The 15,436-nt window shown below is 47.3% G+C and overlaps 8 protein-coding genes across 8 annotated transcripts; 4 read left to right on the top strand and 4 right to left on the bottom strand.

The window, feature by feature from the left end:
* Window positions 1-1,755: 1,755 nt before the first annotated feature.
* On the top strand, window positions 1,756-2,911 carry K452DRAFT_239513 (uncharacterized protein; the record flags this gene model as incomplete). The annotated part of the gene is made up of 3 exons (XM_033537730.1): window positions 1,756-1,918; window positions 2,037-2,146; window positions 2,243-2,911. The coding sequence occupies 3 exons, from the start codon at window positions 1,756-1,758 to the stop codon at window positions 2,909-2,911; spliced, it is 942 nt and encodes a 313-aa protein (XP_033391077.1).
* A 425-nt stretch (window positions 2,912-3,336) lies between these two features.
* K452DRAFT_281661 (uncharacterized protein) lies at window positions 3,337-4,999 on the bottom strand. Its single transcript, XM_033539504.1, has 4 exons — window positions 4,674-4,999; window positions 4,041-4,612; window positions 3,725-3,972; window positions 3,337-3,641 (listed from the first exon to the last, which is right to left on the bottom strand). Exons 2-4 carry the CDS (start codon window positions 4,571-4,573, stop codon window positions 3,424-3,426), a joined length of 999 nt encoding a protein of 332 aa, XP_033391078.1. The 5' UTR covers window positions 4,574-4,612; window positions 4,674-4,999; the 3' UTR covers window positions 3,337-3,423.
* On the bottom strand, window positions 4,352-4,999 carry K452DRAFT_293285 (uncharacterized protein). The gene is made up of 2 exons (XM_033541535.1): window positions 4,674-4,999; window positions 4,352-4,612 (listed from the first exon to the last, which is right to left on the bottom strand). Exon 1 carries the CDS (start codon window positions 4,944-4,946, stop codon window positions 4,725-4,727), a length of 222 nt encoding a protein of 73 aa, XP_033391079.1. The 5' UTR covers window positions 4,947-4,999; the 3' UTR covers window positions 4,352-4,612; window positions 4,674-4,724.
* A 5-nt stretch (window positions 5,000-5,004) lies between these two features.
* On the top strand, window positions 5,005-6,071 carry K452DRAFT_260800 (uncharacterized protein). The gene is made up of 3 exons (XM_033538550.1): window positions 5,005-5,361; window positions 5,417-5,679; window positions 5,740-6,071. The coding sequence occupies exons 1-3, from the start codon at window positions 5,069-5,071 to the stop codon at window positions 5,925-5,927; spliced, it is 744 nt and encodes a 247-aa protein (XP_033391080.1). The 5' UTR covers window positions 5,005-5,068; the 3' UTR covers window positions 5,928-6,071.
* A 257-nt stretch (window positions 6,072-6,328) lies between these two features.
* K452DRAFT_29311 (uncharacterized protein) lies at window positions 6,329-7,202 on the bottom strand. The gene has a single exon (XM_033541503.1). The coding sequence runs from the start codon at window positions 7,073-7,075 to the stop codon at window positions 6,572-6,574; it is 504 nt and encodes a 167-aa protein (XP_033391081.1). The 5' UTR covers window positions 7,076-7,202; the 3' UTR covers window positions 6,329-6,571.
* On the top strand, window positions 6,875-7,974 carry K452DRAFT_29306 (uncharacterized protein). Its single transcript, XM_033541494.1, has 3 exons — window positions 6,875-7,276; window positions 7,470-7,864; window positions 7,954-7,974. Exons 1-2 carry the CDS (start codon window positions 7,074-7,076, stop codon window positions 7,795-7,797), a joined length of 531 nt encoding a protein of 176 aa, XP_033391082.1. The 5' UTR covers window positions 6,875-7,073; the 3' UTR covers window positions 7,798-7,864; window positions 7,954-7,974.
* A 1,893-nt stretch (window positions 7,975-9,867) lies between these two features.
* K452DRAFT_239520 (uncharacterized protein) lies at window positions 9,868-10,278 on the bottom strand (the record flags this gene model as incomplete). Its single annotated transcript, XM_033537731.1, has 1 exon — window positions 9,868-10,278. A coding segment is annotated over one exon (411 nt), but the record flags the coding sequence as incomplete, so codon positions are not given.
* Window positions 10,279-12,225: 1,947 nt separating this feature from the next.
* On the top strand, window positions 12,226-14,752 carry K452DRAFT_330238 (uncharacterized protein; the record flags this gene model as incomplete). The annotated part of the gene is made up of 8 exons (XM_033545106.1): window positions 12,226-12,669; window positions 12,694-13,389; window positions 13,428-13,662; window positions 13,714-13,869; window positions 13,926-13,991; window positions 14,045-14,242; window positions 14,296-14,355; window positions 14,421-14,752. The coding sequence occupies 8 exons, from the start codon at window positions 12,226-12,228 to the stop codon at window positions 14,750-14,752; spliced, it is 2,187 nt and encodes a 728-aa protein (XP_033391084.1).
* Between the last annotated feature and the right edge of the window lie 684 nt (window positions 14,753-15,436).

A 15,436-nucleotide genomic window follows, 5' to 3' on the forward strand; every position in this document is an offset into this window, starting at 1 on the left:
CCATAGAAGCCAACGCCGCTTAAGAGTATTCACCTATAGTTACCTAAAACCGAAACTTTAGAGGCCTTTAAGAAAGAACTACTACTAAATCAGGCTACACGAATCTTTACAGATACATCTAAAGTAAAAGGACAGCTCGGAGCAGCTACAGTAATCCTCAAAAGAGAGTAAAGTATCTATAGACAAGCACAGAAAGGAATCGGCTCTAGCAAGTTCTATAGCATTACAGCGGCCGAGCTAATTACTATTAACACCGGCATAGAACTAGCGGTAGAGCAAAACCTCGAAGACGATAACCTAAATCTAACATCCTACATAATCTATAGCGATTCCAAGGCAGCCCTATAAGTACTAGCGAACCTACGCAAGCGGCGATTAGGCTAAGGAATAGTCCGATCTATTATAGAAATAGCCCGGTACATTAGAGATAACTATCAGATTAGTTTCTCTCTATAATAGGTTCCCAGCCACAGTAGGATTAAAGGGAACGAAGAAGCAGATAAACTAGCCAAAGCTACGACTACACGCCTTAGAGAATATAGCTTTAAGCTACTAATATCACTTTAGTTCCGAGCAGTTAAGGACGCAATATATACAACCTAGGCAGCTAAATAGGAGAAATCGGATAAAGGACAACACCTTCAAAGTATTAATACAGTACCGCCAGGCCCTTATACCCGGCACCTATACGATAAGCTCCTACGGAGCTAGGCTAGCCTCCTTACCTAGCTACGAACCGGCTACTACTAGCTTAACTAATACCGCACACGAATAGGTCGGATTAATAACGATTAATATAAATACGGAGAAGTCGAATTAGTTTCCTACGTTCTCCTTAACTACTCTCTACTTTAGGAAAGCCGACAGAAGATACTCTAAGATAGTAGACTAGAAAAGAATAGCCTATCAGCCTTACTCGGCGGAAAGCTACTAAGCAATACCGCAGCTACCCAGAGTAAAGATAATCATTAGAGAATAATAGCATCACAGCTTCAGGCTGTACTTAACTTTGCATAAGACTCACAACGGTTTAAGAATAGAGACAATCCTATAGCATAGAACCTCTATACTACTATCCCCTCCTACCCTACTATCCGCTCCCGTTACCTTCCTTTTTCCTCCCAGATTAACAAATCACATGTAAACTAGTAGCAAAACTCTTAAATAGTCGTAGCCTACATATCGCTCAGGGCGATAGGTTAGGGTAAATAAATACAACTTAACTTAACTTAACTCAATTAATTATAGATTAGGGCATCTAGGTTAGGGTTAAGATTTAATAACATATCGAAAAGCCTAACAGGAATAGACCTAATAAGTTTTTCGCCTAAAGTAGCGGATATCTAAGCCGACTACATTTCGAATAGGATAATATTCGAGTACCTTACGAGTGCTTAATATATAGAAGAATATAGGAAAGACTTTATAGCGGAAAGAAGCAACGTTATTTTATTACTAAAGAACTTACCAGGCAGCTAGAGGGATTAAGACGACGATAGTAACATCTCTACCTTTCTAATTCTCTAAAATAACTCTATCCTAGTATATTACTTTATTCCGTTCGTCGATTACAAGTATAATAGTTAGTCTAAGCAGGCCAAGCCTAAAAATAGATGGCGCTAGATGCATGCCTTCAACGCTCTTCAAAGTCTTGATAAAGTTAAAAAAGCCGCCGCCGTAGATAATTAGAAAGCAAACAACGCCACTATAACGGGATGCTAGAGCAAAACAATCGCCGAGGAACGCTACAGAATCATGTTTAGCCGCCCAGTCGCAATCACTATTCTAATATTAAACTTTGGCAAGCTCATCTGCATACTATCAGTGTGGGGTTTGCTTCGAGACAAACTACTGGTTACCTTAGGTAATGCCATATCATCTTTCATACGCTCTCCCGACGATACCACCCGTGGATACTGTCTCGCAACGAGATACGATATTCAACGCATCTGGACGAAGGCAGTTGAAGCTCAAGAACAACCTGCTGCTATACCATACAAGCCAGTATCGCTACGTTATTACAATGGCGCAGGTAGGCGAGCCTGGTGGATGTGGTCTCTCACGTAAGAACTTTTTCGGGTTAAGACGAGATTCAGCCCTAACAAACCCAAAACAGATACGGCAGTATCCTTGGACTAGCTATCGGGTTCCTCATTAATGGGCTCATGCATTTCCGGAAGCTGGGTGAACTCAGCAATTACTTTTCTTTTCGAAAAATCACTGCCGAAAACCTGGTCATCAGTCCGGCATTCAATCAAGGGCATCCCATGACGCAGTTGGCCCTGCCATTACAGCCAACTTATCACAGCTTACCATTACCGTTCTCGCCTTTACTACCATTAATCTAATCACCCGAATGCGGCTCGCTGCTGAATGGAGCGAGTACGCCTTCCACCGTAAAGGCCTTCGCGTCTCCGACCCGAGATTACACACCCAAGAACGCGGCACATTCCTCTTTCAGCTACCGTGGCGCTTTGCGGTGCCATTACAGGGCTCATTTGGGCTTATGCACATGCTGGCGTCACAGACCTTGTTTCCCGTATTTATTGAGCCTTCAAACGACTTTGGGGATCCAATCCCACATCCACCGTTGTCCATATGCGCGCTAAACCCGATCGCAATGATGACTACATTCGTAGTTGGCGTGTGCATCAGTGTGGCGACGCTTGCGCTATCAATGAAAAGATTGAAGCCGGGTATGCCGCTGGTTGGGAGTTGCAGCGCCGCAATTTTAGCTGCGTGCCATCCTCCAAAATCATCGGATGGTAACTTCGACGAGACGAAGCCCTTACAATGGGGCGCCATACCGCAGGGGCTTCTGGAAAATGAGGAGGAAGGATCGCGTATTGGACACTGTTGCTTTACCAATGGTCCCGTAGAGATGCCGGTACCAGGCGAACGATATGCATAGTTTGTTCTCTTAGCTCGCTTCCTAGATCACTTTCTCTCCCTCCTCCATCTCAAGAAGTACCTGTCAAGCAAACTGGGGTTTATCCTGAAACGAGAGGAAAAGATCGGCCGTACATAAGAATGTTTGTAATTTAAATATCTTTATATTTCGAGACACTTCCTTGTACGTTGCAAACATCAAACAACAAACACATACTTGTTTAGCCGGTCGATTCCAGTTTCTTTCTGTCTATTCAAGTACCTAAGCGCCTAAGTGATCTCAAAGATGTCAAGCAGGAGGCTCATACTCTTACGAACAGCTTGCACAAAAAACATCAACCCCTAAACGTGTGTACATCCACTCCGGCTCAAACGGCAGCTCTTCAGCTTCGTAGAGAAACAATTAATCATGTATTTGAGATAAGAGACTTTGTAAAAACGCATGAGCACCCGAGACATTAAAACCAAGACAATTCGCTACACAAGAGCGACGTTAAGATTCTCCTTTGCGACCGATCACTGCCAATAACTTCCTCAAGGGGGAATATCCACAGTAGACTCGTTGATAAAGTCCTCCATCTCCTTCATCTGCTGCTCATGGATCAGTTCCTTCGAGCGCTGCCACATGGAGCGGTTAAAGCCCGCCTCGTAGTCATTGTAGTCGATAGTGCAGCGGACCCAAGACGAAGTTTGCTTTGCCCTTGAGACCTGGCGCATGCTCTGGGTGACGGCGAAACTGACCAGGCGAACGACTGCAAAGACAAGCGTGCATTGTCAGAAGAAGAGTTTCAAAGTTGTTCAAAGAAAAGACGTTTGAAGGGAGCAGGCAGCTTACAAGATCTGACCGTGTCGGACTGGCGGATGTACTCGTACCGCTCGCACGCAATCATTTTGTTCATTGCCTCTCCGGAACTCTGCTCGATTGTTTTGGTCATGCTCTTCAGGACTGTCTCCAGGGCTTCAATGGTTCGTGCATTCACGCCCACAAACCCAGCCAAGACGGCCCTAATGAGCTCGCCGTGAAACTCTTCGACGCGGCATTCGATAATCTTGGAATGGTTGACATCTCGGCTGATTGAAAGCCTATGTAATTGTGCATTTAGTGATTCTGTCCGGGAAGGGGGAAAAGCCGGAGTGGTTTTCCTACGTACCATGGCGTGGTCTTCATGTGGTGCACGCCGACTCTGGCGCAATAAGCACTTCGTCGGATACGGGACTGCATGCTGGAGTCTTGCGGCATGTCGGGATGACTGAAGACGGTGCGCCACCAGATCAGGCTTGCCCAGCTACGGTAGTCCTTGATGTCTTGCATGTATTCCGCCAGCCGCTGCTGCATCGAAGTGGAAGGCTGGTCGGGGAAGTTGCAGAACCAGATGGACGGGAAGCTATCCCATTCCTCTTTGGCCTTTTCAGCAATTTCCTTGTCTGAAAGAGTAGACCTGCCAGCAGCTTCCATGATGCCATCGTAGGTCATGGGCGGCTGGGGCCCGAGACCTGGGTTCAGGTCGACGAGTTTGCCGAGGTCAACGGGTTCGGGCATGATTATGGATTGGGGAAAGAGGAATGTTGCCTCTGCTTTCGACTTTGCAAGGTTGGAACTCGTTGTGAGATGAGAAGATGGTTTGAGATGGAGGAGCAGGGCAGAGCGTCTGGTGAACTTTATAGACTTCGACTGCACTACCATGCCAACAATCAAGTCTCCTCACGGGAAACTTGGCATTAACTGACTAGTTAGCTACTCGTCAGGTTTTCTTCTGTAAGAGGTGATGCAAAGTAACACGAACCGGGAAGAGAGCGGGGGAAATTTATAATATGCCACCGAGCTTTGGGACAGACTATTGCCTTGCCATACCGGCAATCGATGCGGGGTCCATGATGTTGCGTGAAGCTGCGTTCATGCCGCACAAACCCCTCATGCAGATAACCCTAATAGAGATACTGCGAAACATTCCGATCCGGTGCATAGCTGCGTATAAGGGGAAGGAGGAGAAAGCCCCTCCCGTAGCGTAGTACGAAGGTAGCAAAGATATTTCTGCTCCGCTCTGAATTTTTGTCATAACTGAGGGGTCGTTTGTCCCACATGGCAAGACAGCGGGTTTGTGATTAGACTTATAGCCCCCGAATCGCTGATGTGTTCCAAGCCAGAACTTACCCCAAGAAGCTCCATCTTCTACCCAGCATGACCTCCATCGTTGCGCAGGACCAACCAAGCGTAGAAGTTGCCGACAATCTTGTCCGCAGCGTCAAGGAAGGAAATGACCCTCAATCAATCTTCTATCTCAATCCCATCTCAGCAGAGAATCCTGCTACCCGCCTGGTGGGCCTCTGGACCACGCTCCACTTTTGGGCGACCAGAATCGAAAACACAGTCTCGAGCAACCTTGGATTTGACGACAAAGGCCTTCAGGCAAGCTGGGATCGAGCTGCATATCGTCCCCGATTATTAGATCACCTGGCTAGAATCACTCCTTGGTGAGCAACGCCGACGCCCATTTGTAGCTAACCGTGATTAATATCTCGCTTCCAGGATGATGAATGTTCGAGATTTCTCCGAGGCAGGCCAAAATGTAAAGCTCACTGGTGAATACCATCACGACAAGCTTGTCTACCAGCTTGCTATCCGACGATTTCTTGGACCAAGTCTCCCCGAAGGCTTGGAAGAGAGGATGCGGATCGTTGAGAGATACATGGCAGAGACGTTGGTGCTCGGCCAAGACCAACTGACCAAAGTACGTCGGTTCGGGTTGACTTTTCCGATGACGTTACGCCAGGGTCCTTTGGATACACAAGGTTGGTGCTTGTACTCCAGTGGCAGGGCGTAAATGTGGCTGCTAATGCTTTCTCGCAAAGTGATCCGCGTAATGATGATCAGCTTTGAACAGGACGTGGATGGTGACGGAAAGACGTTGGTGATATCGAAGGCGGGTTATGATGCGGGACTTAACACTAGCTTGTTCGATCAGCAGAGGTTCGATCAGGCCATTCTAGACCGTGGAAGGGCGATTGTGACGGATTCCACTTTTGATGTTATTGTCTAAGTATTTGCAAGCATCCACGCTGTCTATCGGGACCGTTACGAGCTAGTACCAATTAATCATGGGTTGAAGTGGAATCATTAATCGATTCTATAGGATGTAAGCAGAGCTTTTGCGTGATGTTGTGACTTGTTACGTGGGACGGAGAAAGTTGAAAGTTATTGATTGAAATTGCTCTCTAACTGGACTTGGTTTTCGACCATGCTTGTGAAGACATTGCTTGTGAAAAGTCACATGCTAACCAACCTGACCTGAGCGAAACCAGTTGCAGGTCACGCCGCTATGACAGTTGACAGGGCAAGGAAGCGTGCGGGCATATGAGCGGCAAAAAGATTTGGATGGCAGGATAGAAAGAAGAGGAGGGCGCGCCTTCCCTCGCGATGTTGGTGCTGTAGCCTGTGATCCCCCCACCTTTGATCTCGTTTCGTTGCACTGCTGCTGCAGGGCAGCATCTGCAGATCCCCCTCAAGCCAAGAAGCCCCCCGACGGGTACAGAACACGACGATGGTGCGAGGTGGCACCAGCGAAGTTGCAAGCGCGGGGTGCGGCAGGGCAGCCTGGCGGGTGCAGGGAGCTCAATTTTCGCCGTACAGCCTCGAGCATCTCCGGCCTCGAGCAGCCTTTCACGGCGCCAGCAACGATGCACTTCATCGACACGTCGACTTGGAGCGGCAGGCAAGCCAATGCCGACTTCCGCCTCCGCTACTGCCATGATCAGGACCTGATGCGACGACGACGACACCAGCCTTGACCTTCTCGCGCCATGGCGGGCGGCACCTAACCATCTCCGCAGCTCCGCATCTCTGCATATCCACTGACAACTTGCTTCCAGCCCGACTGCAGCACACTCCGATCCGATAACTTCTTTGACCTCTGGTCCTGCTCCTGCCAGCCAATGGCGACGACGCAGCCGTCGACCTCCAGCCTGGCGCCGGCTGGTTCCGACGCGACCGCAGCAACGTCATCGGCCTAAGGATCTCCCTCTTCGACCATGACAGCAGCTCTTGGCCAGCCGCATGGTTGACGGCAGCATGCCATGACAGCCACATACGCCCTCTGCTCCTCCGGCGGCTCCGACACAGTCTCCGAGATCGCTGCAGGTCTTCCGCGGCTTGGAATACATTGGCATACACACTGGGAGTGGGAGTCATGCTTGGGTCACACGGCTGCGAAAAGACTCGATGTCAGCCGGACGGCGAGGGCGGCGTGCAGCACAGATCGTCTTCCTCCAAATGCTTTGGGCATCGGAAGGCAATGATCTTGGACAGCAACGCGCAACCACCTCTCTCCGGCCAGCGGCACGCTCTCGTTTGTCGTGCCACATGCCCTCTCCGACACAACATCACGCAATGGTAATGCCAGTCTAGCTTAGGACGTCGACGATAATGGCACTTGAAGTCGCTATGCTAGGAGCAGGGTGGGAGCCTGGCGTCAGGCTTTGGTTTTGACTCACTGATCTTCTGCCCCGCCGGCAGCAGGACGGCGGTCTGGCATACGACACCGGCTCCAGCATCATCAGCAGGTGCCGTCGCTAACTTAAAACAGGACGTTTTGGCAACGGTCGCAGTATCCGTTCTCACCTCGCACCCACACCTCAGTCCTCGCCGACCGCGTCTTCTTTCGGTCGGTTGGACTCCTACATTCCCGACGACCCTGCGCCACGTCATGCTTCCGACTGTGGTGGGTGGCACTCTGCAAATGTGTTGAGACACTGGCAAAGCAAACTGTTCCGACCCTGTGGAGACACCAGCGGTCGCTTCTGATGCTGCTCGGGTCTTCTACCAACTTTTCAGTGGAAAGGGTGCCCCTGATGAATGTTCAACCTGAATACTGGAATATCCAGATGGCGGAGGATTGCGATCAAGGATACTGACTTTGGAGATTCACCATTGGGAAATTCTTTTCAAGCCAATCAACTCGGCGCTGAGAGAGGATAAGACGTAAGTAGATATCACCCGCCCTGGACGGTCTCGCGAGCAACATTGCTTACGTTGATAATCTGATACTGACAAGTACAAACTCCATTCAGGCTTCATTAAGTACCTTTGCATATTTGCTTCTCTGCAGCAGATGTTCTAAGTCCTGCAAACTGCTTTATAATCACAAAGAGCCCATATGCGTCCTCACTGTAGTGTTTTTAGACAGATCTGCTTGGCGAAGGATCCCCCCCGGTTGTATGCGACGGTGGACGTGGATGTCGAATGCTATGTGTTGTATGTTTGGTACAGGAGTAGAACACTGGTGCGTTGGAGCGACAACGGAGCAGGGGTATGTATACAAAGCAGAAACGCATTTTGATTATAGAAATAAAGGAAGGCTTGAATAAAGAGTTGATGTTTTACAAAGGCGGAGCCATTCAAACAACTCCTATCTCAGACACATACAACGTTTCTTTGGTGACAGATCTCTCGTGTAAAATCAAACCAAAGGAAACTCTTGAAGTTTATACTGACCTTCTCGTAAACCCTTCATGGCCTCACCATACATGAGGCCATGAACATCTATGAGTTTTAATTAGCTGACCGGGATCTCTTGAGGACTTCAAAAACATCGTAGACTTACACGCCTCGGCAATGAATACTTCCCCGTTTAGCACTTTCTTCAAAATAATCGGCTTCGTTCCACCTTTAACAACCACCACGCGTGCACCAGGCTCGACTCCTTCCCTATCCATGCAAGTGCCAATAAAACCTCTCCTTGTTAGAAAAAATATGAGGTTCTTCGAAATCGCACTTAGGAGCCGTAAAGGGATGGAATCTATAAAGTCTGGGGCATTTGCAGATGCTGGTGCCACATTTGTTCTGTTGCGATATCTTTTCCAAGCCATGAAGTTGTATACGTGTTCCTCAACGGTGGCACTCTCCACTTCAAGAACATAATCGAAAATTGTGCTCATAAAAGCGGTCACAAGATCACCGCCCCCGACATATTGTTCTCTCTCGTCGTAAGCGTCCCAGGTTGCTGTTTCCCATTTATCGAATGTTTCATAATATGCCGAGGAATTTATTAGAGAATCCGGTATTGGTTGCAGGGCCACTGAAATAGTATCCACTTCCACGCCGTGTAGGACAAGCACTCTCCGATTCGAAATTAAGTTGTAGATTGCTGGACAATCGCCGCACGCGTAAAACTGAATTGAATCATCATTTTTTTGAAGTGGATCAAAAATGGAAGGGGACTTTCGATCCATTCTTAAATCCGGAATTTCTGGTAAATCCCATCTCGGAACCCAAGAAGGGATGCCGAGTAATGGCTTTGGAGAAGCTCCACTGCGGTATAGGAACACGAAATGTCCAGTTCGCTTCGCAAGAGCGATTGCCAAGTCTATGTAGACGTCTATAGTCGACTTGTCGTAATCTGGCTTAAGACTCGGAATTTCGTCGCGAATAAGGGCGAGTGGGGCGTATACTCGATCTCGGTCTTCGCTAGCATCACGCCCGGAAAGGCTACCCAAAGTCCAGAGTAGCTTATCGACAGATTCCCATATAGATTTGTGCCACCTGACTCGATAATCGCGTAGATTACTGCTGACAGGGGAGATGTGTGGGCGTCCTATGTTTTTCATGTCGTTGTCCATGTCGTTGTTTATCTTGAGAAGCCATAGCTGTATTATTTGTTGAGCGCGATCAAATACCTCCCAGTTTATTCGTTTTGTACCGCAGAGTAACTCCAGGTCAGACGCTAGTACAACTTCCTGGAATACCCATAATCGCTTCCACCACGAACGGCTATCCATGCATTTGATAGCCTCCTTAAGGCATCCAAAGGCTGGTAAGATTCTTACCGAGTAGGTGTCGAGAAGTTGATCCACAACAGTTTGAAGTTCTGAGTTTCGTTTTCTTCCAACTGTGATATAGCTGTCAAAGATGCGACCCCAATCGTGTGGGCCAATTTCCAAAGAAAGCTCGTCTTTTCCTAGATCCTGCCAAAAGTCGATAACTAAATCGGAATCTTCGGCGGCTGGACCCAACCATACTAGGACTTTCTTCGCGGCAGAATATATTTGACCCATCATTTCCACCTGACTGTTACGCTCTGGGATATCGTTTTGGTTAATGCAAATCGCATCAATCCAAATTTTGATTTCTTCGTCTCGCCTGCGAATTTGATGGAGCGCCGATGAAAGATTCTCCCCGACGGGGAACCGATAACCATCCAACGAGATTGATTTCTTCGAGTCTTGTTTGCCCCATGTGTATGACAAGCAAAGATAATTGGGTCGATTCTCTAAACTTCTCGTTACAAGTCGGCCACGAACGGGGGAGTCTAGAGAGCCATTGTTTGGGCTGAGTACCAAAATACGAATCTCTTGTTTCTGGGGGTTTAAACGACAATATTGGAAGTCCGTCACCATAATTGACGCACGTTCCAGCTTTACGCTAAGCGCTTGCGATTGGATCCGTTTCAGAAGACGGTAATGATGGCGGACCTCCTGCGTATCTAGCTGGTTACAGCATATGAAGTCCACCCAGAGATAAGTAGATCTGTCGTCACTTCGACACTGCTCCAACGCTTTCCCCAAATGGCTTGGTCCGAGAAACAAGTGCCTGTCGATTATGATTTGAGCAGTTTCATTTCTTTTCAAAGTCTTAGGTCCAAGAAATTTGAGAACGGTGTATTCAGGAACATTCAAATCATTGAGCGAAATATGATGTAGACGGTATTGTGGCTCGGCTTGGGTCAGTGGCTGCTCCTTCCTTGACGGTAGTCCCAGTAAGCGTATTGATTCGTATGCTTCAGACAGTGAAAGAGGCCTGTAATACTGGAATGCAGCGTTCTGAGCCATAGCGAGAGGTCGGTAATATACCGTTGCCTTTCCGGAAGGAAATCTGGGGCCAAAAGACATCCCAATGATAGAAACCACATAGTCAATGTTTGCCGTTAAGGACCTCGGTGATATACGTTCAACGCTGGATGGAACCCAAAAAAGATATCGTTCCACGCTGCGCCTTAACTCTCGTAACGTATCAGCTGTTGTTTGGTGTACCCGAACTTGTTGGCCATCTAGTTTGATACTGCTGTCTAGTGTGCTGCTTCGGATCTCGTTGATACGATTGTCCTGAAACACCATGATGTTATGTGTGTTGGTATTGCAGATATTGGTCTCGGTCAAAGTGCTGTCTTTGAAAACAATGGTAAACCGCGGATAGCCTGAAGGTAGGATGTTGACTGTTTTACAGTCAATGATGGCGTTGGGATCCCTCGATGGCCTTAATAGAACCAATGTCTTAGGTGGTTTGCAGCTAGGCCATTCGATGATTTTGTGATGCGATGGTGTGGGATAGATTTTGAAACCCGCCTCTCGATTCCCGCAGCGGCAATAATCCCAGGCTGCAATGAACTCTGCCCGATCGATGATTTGGCGCAATATGTGATTGTTTCTGTACATGCCAGTCTCTCGTCCGAGAACCCCTCCTGGTAGGATGTATCTTGGTTCGTCTACATATCGAAGTTGTTCCAATGCTTTGTGGACAGCCGAAGGCACTGAGAAAACATTTCCGTTCAATTCAATAGGGGTTTCGTTTCCATCGCTGATGCTCTCAGGGGGTTCATCAAGGGCGGTGAACTTTGGGAGTCGGTCGAGTTCTGCAAGGTAGGTACGACATAAAATTGGTGAAAAGGAGAATGTTGAACAGGGCAATAATTTTATCAGAAATGCAATTTGTGTTTCCATGATCTTTTCTGTTGGGAGAATGTGCGCGGTTGAGCATAATATGTGAAGTTGATAGCATGTGAAAAATATATTTTTGGTTAGAATACGAGCTGATGTTGATCTATGTCTGCACTGCTGCCCGAAAGCAAGCAAAACCAATAGAATAAGAACACGCTTAAAAATAGACGCTTCTCGTATTAACCAAGTACTAGTATTTGTGGTTTACTTCAATTCGTCGCTCAATAGCCAGTAAAGGAAGGCCACACTGATGCGAATATGCTACGTGATTCCAACTAACCCAATTTTATTCGGGGCAAGCATCGGATTGCGAGAATTATGCATTATCAGATACTCATTCCCTAACTAGTGAAAGCTGGAATACCTGGCTAGACTTGGTTGGTGGTTTAATAGCCTTCGGCATTCGAAGGCGTCCTCCACTCCCCTCAACGTCTTTATCCCGCCTGTTCATCTCCACCAGCTTTAAAGCTTGTTTAACATTTTTTAAAGGCTTACCCATACCTCTTAATACTCTTTCATACGAAAAATCTTCTGTGTCTAATTACTTCATCCTTCATCTCTATATCCATGGAGCAGGGCACGTCCAGTCCGAGCCAAGACTATGAGGTTTTCAATCAAAGTTTTCACAACATGATCAGCGATATCATCAGTAACAGCGCAAGCGGAGAATCTAAAATTGTCTACAAACAAGATGACGGAACCAACGACGATGTGGAGAAGGCGGATAGAAACAAGACGCCAACTTCTGAAACGTCGAAGACAGACCTGAAATCACCTTTACAGATTCCATCCGACCATTCTTCAAAGCCAAAACCGCAAGTGCAGGCAGAAGTTCCACAAGAAACCTCGAATGAGAATGTTGCGACAGATTTAGATGACGCGGATTTGTCGGAAAGCCCAGGAAATCACGAGAATGACAACGAAACAAATACTGAGCCAGGCATGCTGTGCCAGTCTTATAACCTCTATGAAGGAAAGAGTGAATACAGCCAGTGCATTAACTGGGTTGATCAAATTCCATTCGACATGAGGGTGGCTGAAGCCGAAGACAAAAAAGACGGCGCGGCAGTTATAGTGCGCAACCAACTAAATCGGGAGTCTGAAGGAATCAAGAGGAAAACCAAAATCCATTCTATCGTTGTTCAAAGTCCCTTCATCAAGAAGGCTCTCCAGGAAGTGTTACGAGGATATCCTGGTCTGGACCTGGACGAAGAAAAACTTAATTTCAGGTCACCCTTCGAGCCGTTCGTCCACCGTTGGAAACAGTGGCAAAGCGCAATCCAAAAAGAAGGCACAAATTTCGAAGTGAAAGAGCATCTCTCCCTTCTTAATGAGATACTCCGAAACGAGTTAAAGGAGGCACTGGAAAGCATTCGACACTTCGAGATTCATGGAAAAATCACATTCGAGCACCTGTGGTGTATATACAGACCTGGCTCTCTTCTCAGCGACCACGGCGAGGAGGACCGTCGATGTTTATACAGACTCTTAACAGTCAAGCACGTCAAACCCTTCCTTGGGGATGAATTCTACCGTGTAACTGTCAATAGCATTGATTGGGACGGAAAGAGGTTTGGCAATGTTTCAGCATCAGTTCAGCTCCCGGATTTCAAAGGGAGCCGTGGAATTGCTGATTTTGAAGTCTTCCCTCTGGACTATTGCTCGGATCGACAAAGCATTACGCACAAGGTGGTGAGGAGAAGCATGAAGCTTTTAAGCTTATGCGGAACGCACTACCGCGCGTACGCGGCTGTCGCTAAAGATGTGGAAAATAAACCGCTTAATGTTCGTTGGGTATGCCCCGATATGTATTTTGGGCTGACAAAAAGTAGGTGAGAGGTCGAATAGTAATTGATGCTGCTGGATTCGCCTACATCAATCCACAGAATGTTCATCAGCACTCTCCACTATCTATAGAAAGAGATCCCGCCGACAGCGACAATGAGAGCAACGAGCCAGAGGGTGATGGCTATATCATAAGCCAAAGTGAACCTAGACTTGATGAGAACCAATTGCTTATTTGCACATGCTGGATTCGTGGATTTTCAATCGAAGCAAAAAAATGGGGTAACGTCCTCAAAAAAAAACGAAGCTTGCTGCTGCTAATATGTAACTTAGTCCAACTCCTTGTGTTCCATGTTCAGGATATCGCGTGGAATGGGAATGTCTTTGACAAGCTGGTGCTGCCTCTTGGGCAAAAACGGTTGCTCCTTTCATTAGCCAGAACCCAACGAGAAGCAGGGGACACTTTTGATGATGTGATTCGAGGCAAAGGTATCAGTTCCTTAGACTCCAACCTGACACCACGCTCGCTCACATTGTGTTTGCAGGACAGGGAACAATAGTTTTGCTTAATGGTTCACCGGGTGTGGGAAAAACCTTAACAGCAGAGGCTGGTATGATTGTATAAGGTCAACGAAATACGCTTCGCTAACGGTTGTCAAAACAGTTGCCGAAGAAATGAAGGCACCACTATATTCCATCAGTGCCGGAGAGCTTGGTACCCAGCCTGACGTTGTTGAGCAGAGACTGAAGGCCGTTTTTGAGACGGTGCGGAACTGGAGAGCTGTGCTGCTTCTTGACGAAGCAGACATCTTTCTCGAACAGAGGAATGCGCATGACTTGCAGAGGAATAGTCTCGTATCAAGTAAGCCTCAGTATGTTCCCCAAACCAAGTAAGCTACTAAGGTTGCTATTCAGTATTCCTCCAGCGTCTAGAATACTTCAGTGGGACCTTATTCTTGACAACCAATCGTGTCGGTAAGGACAAATTCAACCCATCAGATAAAGCATGCCAAAGCAAGCCAACTGACAGTGCACGATAGAAACATTCGATGCGGCATTTAGCTCGCGGATCCATCTATCATTGACGTATCCTGACCTCGATGTTGCTTCACGGCGCAAAGTATGGTCCAACTTCTTTAGCAACCTTGAGAGAGCAGGGCACAACATTTCGGAAACCCAATTGGATACACTAGCTTCTATCAACATGAATGGTCGTGAAATTAAGAACGCGATGAAGTTGGGAAGCTTCTTGGCTCGGGATGAAGATGGGCCACTTAGCATGGAGCACTTGCGGACCGTCCTGATTGCGATGCAAAAGTGGAAGCTCGAAGAGAGGTCTAAAAGAAGTATATTGAGATCGATTTTCTTTTGATGTAAGGCGTTCAGAGGCAACTTCTATCAAGAGAATTTTGTTCTCCATGCTTCATACCGTGCGTGATGGGGAATAAAATGAAATACAGTCTACCCAGCCAATACAGGGTGGCCAGCACTGCTGCTTTGCAAAACCAGAGAAATTTAGTAAAGAGGATAAGGTCGAGAGAAATATTGACTAACTGACATCCTCAGTTCCGTATCCCGCTTCTCGGCTCTAAGGGCAGAGGTGCAGCTTCATGCATCATGGAGCGCAACAAGGGGAAGCGAGTAGGGCTTTTGCCGGATTCTTCCACCAATATTTTGCGGCCCACTCCACTGCTACCATGCCCATGCACTACATTCTTCTCCTCTTGTACAGCACCTTTAGCCCCACCCTTTCGTGTTTCCGCCTATAATTCCCGACCACGACACCCCACATTCTTGCCGTGCAGCAGTAGCACTTTCAGACTTGTATCATTATTAGGCTTGCATGACTGGCCACCGAAGATTTCCCTTGAAGAAGAAGGTAAGTCTAATTTCTCATGTTGCAGAGATCGTAGGTAGGCACCTTGCGTATATATAAATACCTAGCGAATATAAGGACTAGACAAATTATCAACAGGAGATATAAAATACCTAAGAGTCTTCTGCGCTGGTCGCACTATCTTTTCAGAAACCAAACGCAAAGAGAGCGCGCAGGTCG

This window comes from Aplosporella prunicola (genome assembly GCF_010093885.1).
Source record: "Aplosporella prunicola CBS 121167 unplaced genomic scaffold K452scaffold_121, whole genome shotgun sequence".
Classification (NCBI taxonomy): domain Eukaryota; kingdom Fungi; phylum Ascomycota; class Dothideomycetes; order Botryosphaeriales; family Aplosporellaceae; genus Aplosporella; species Aplosporella prunicola.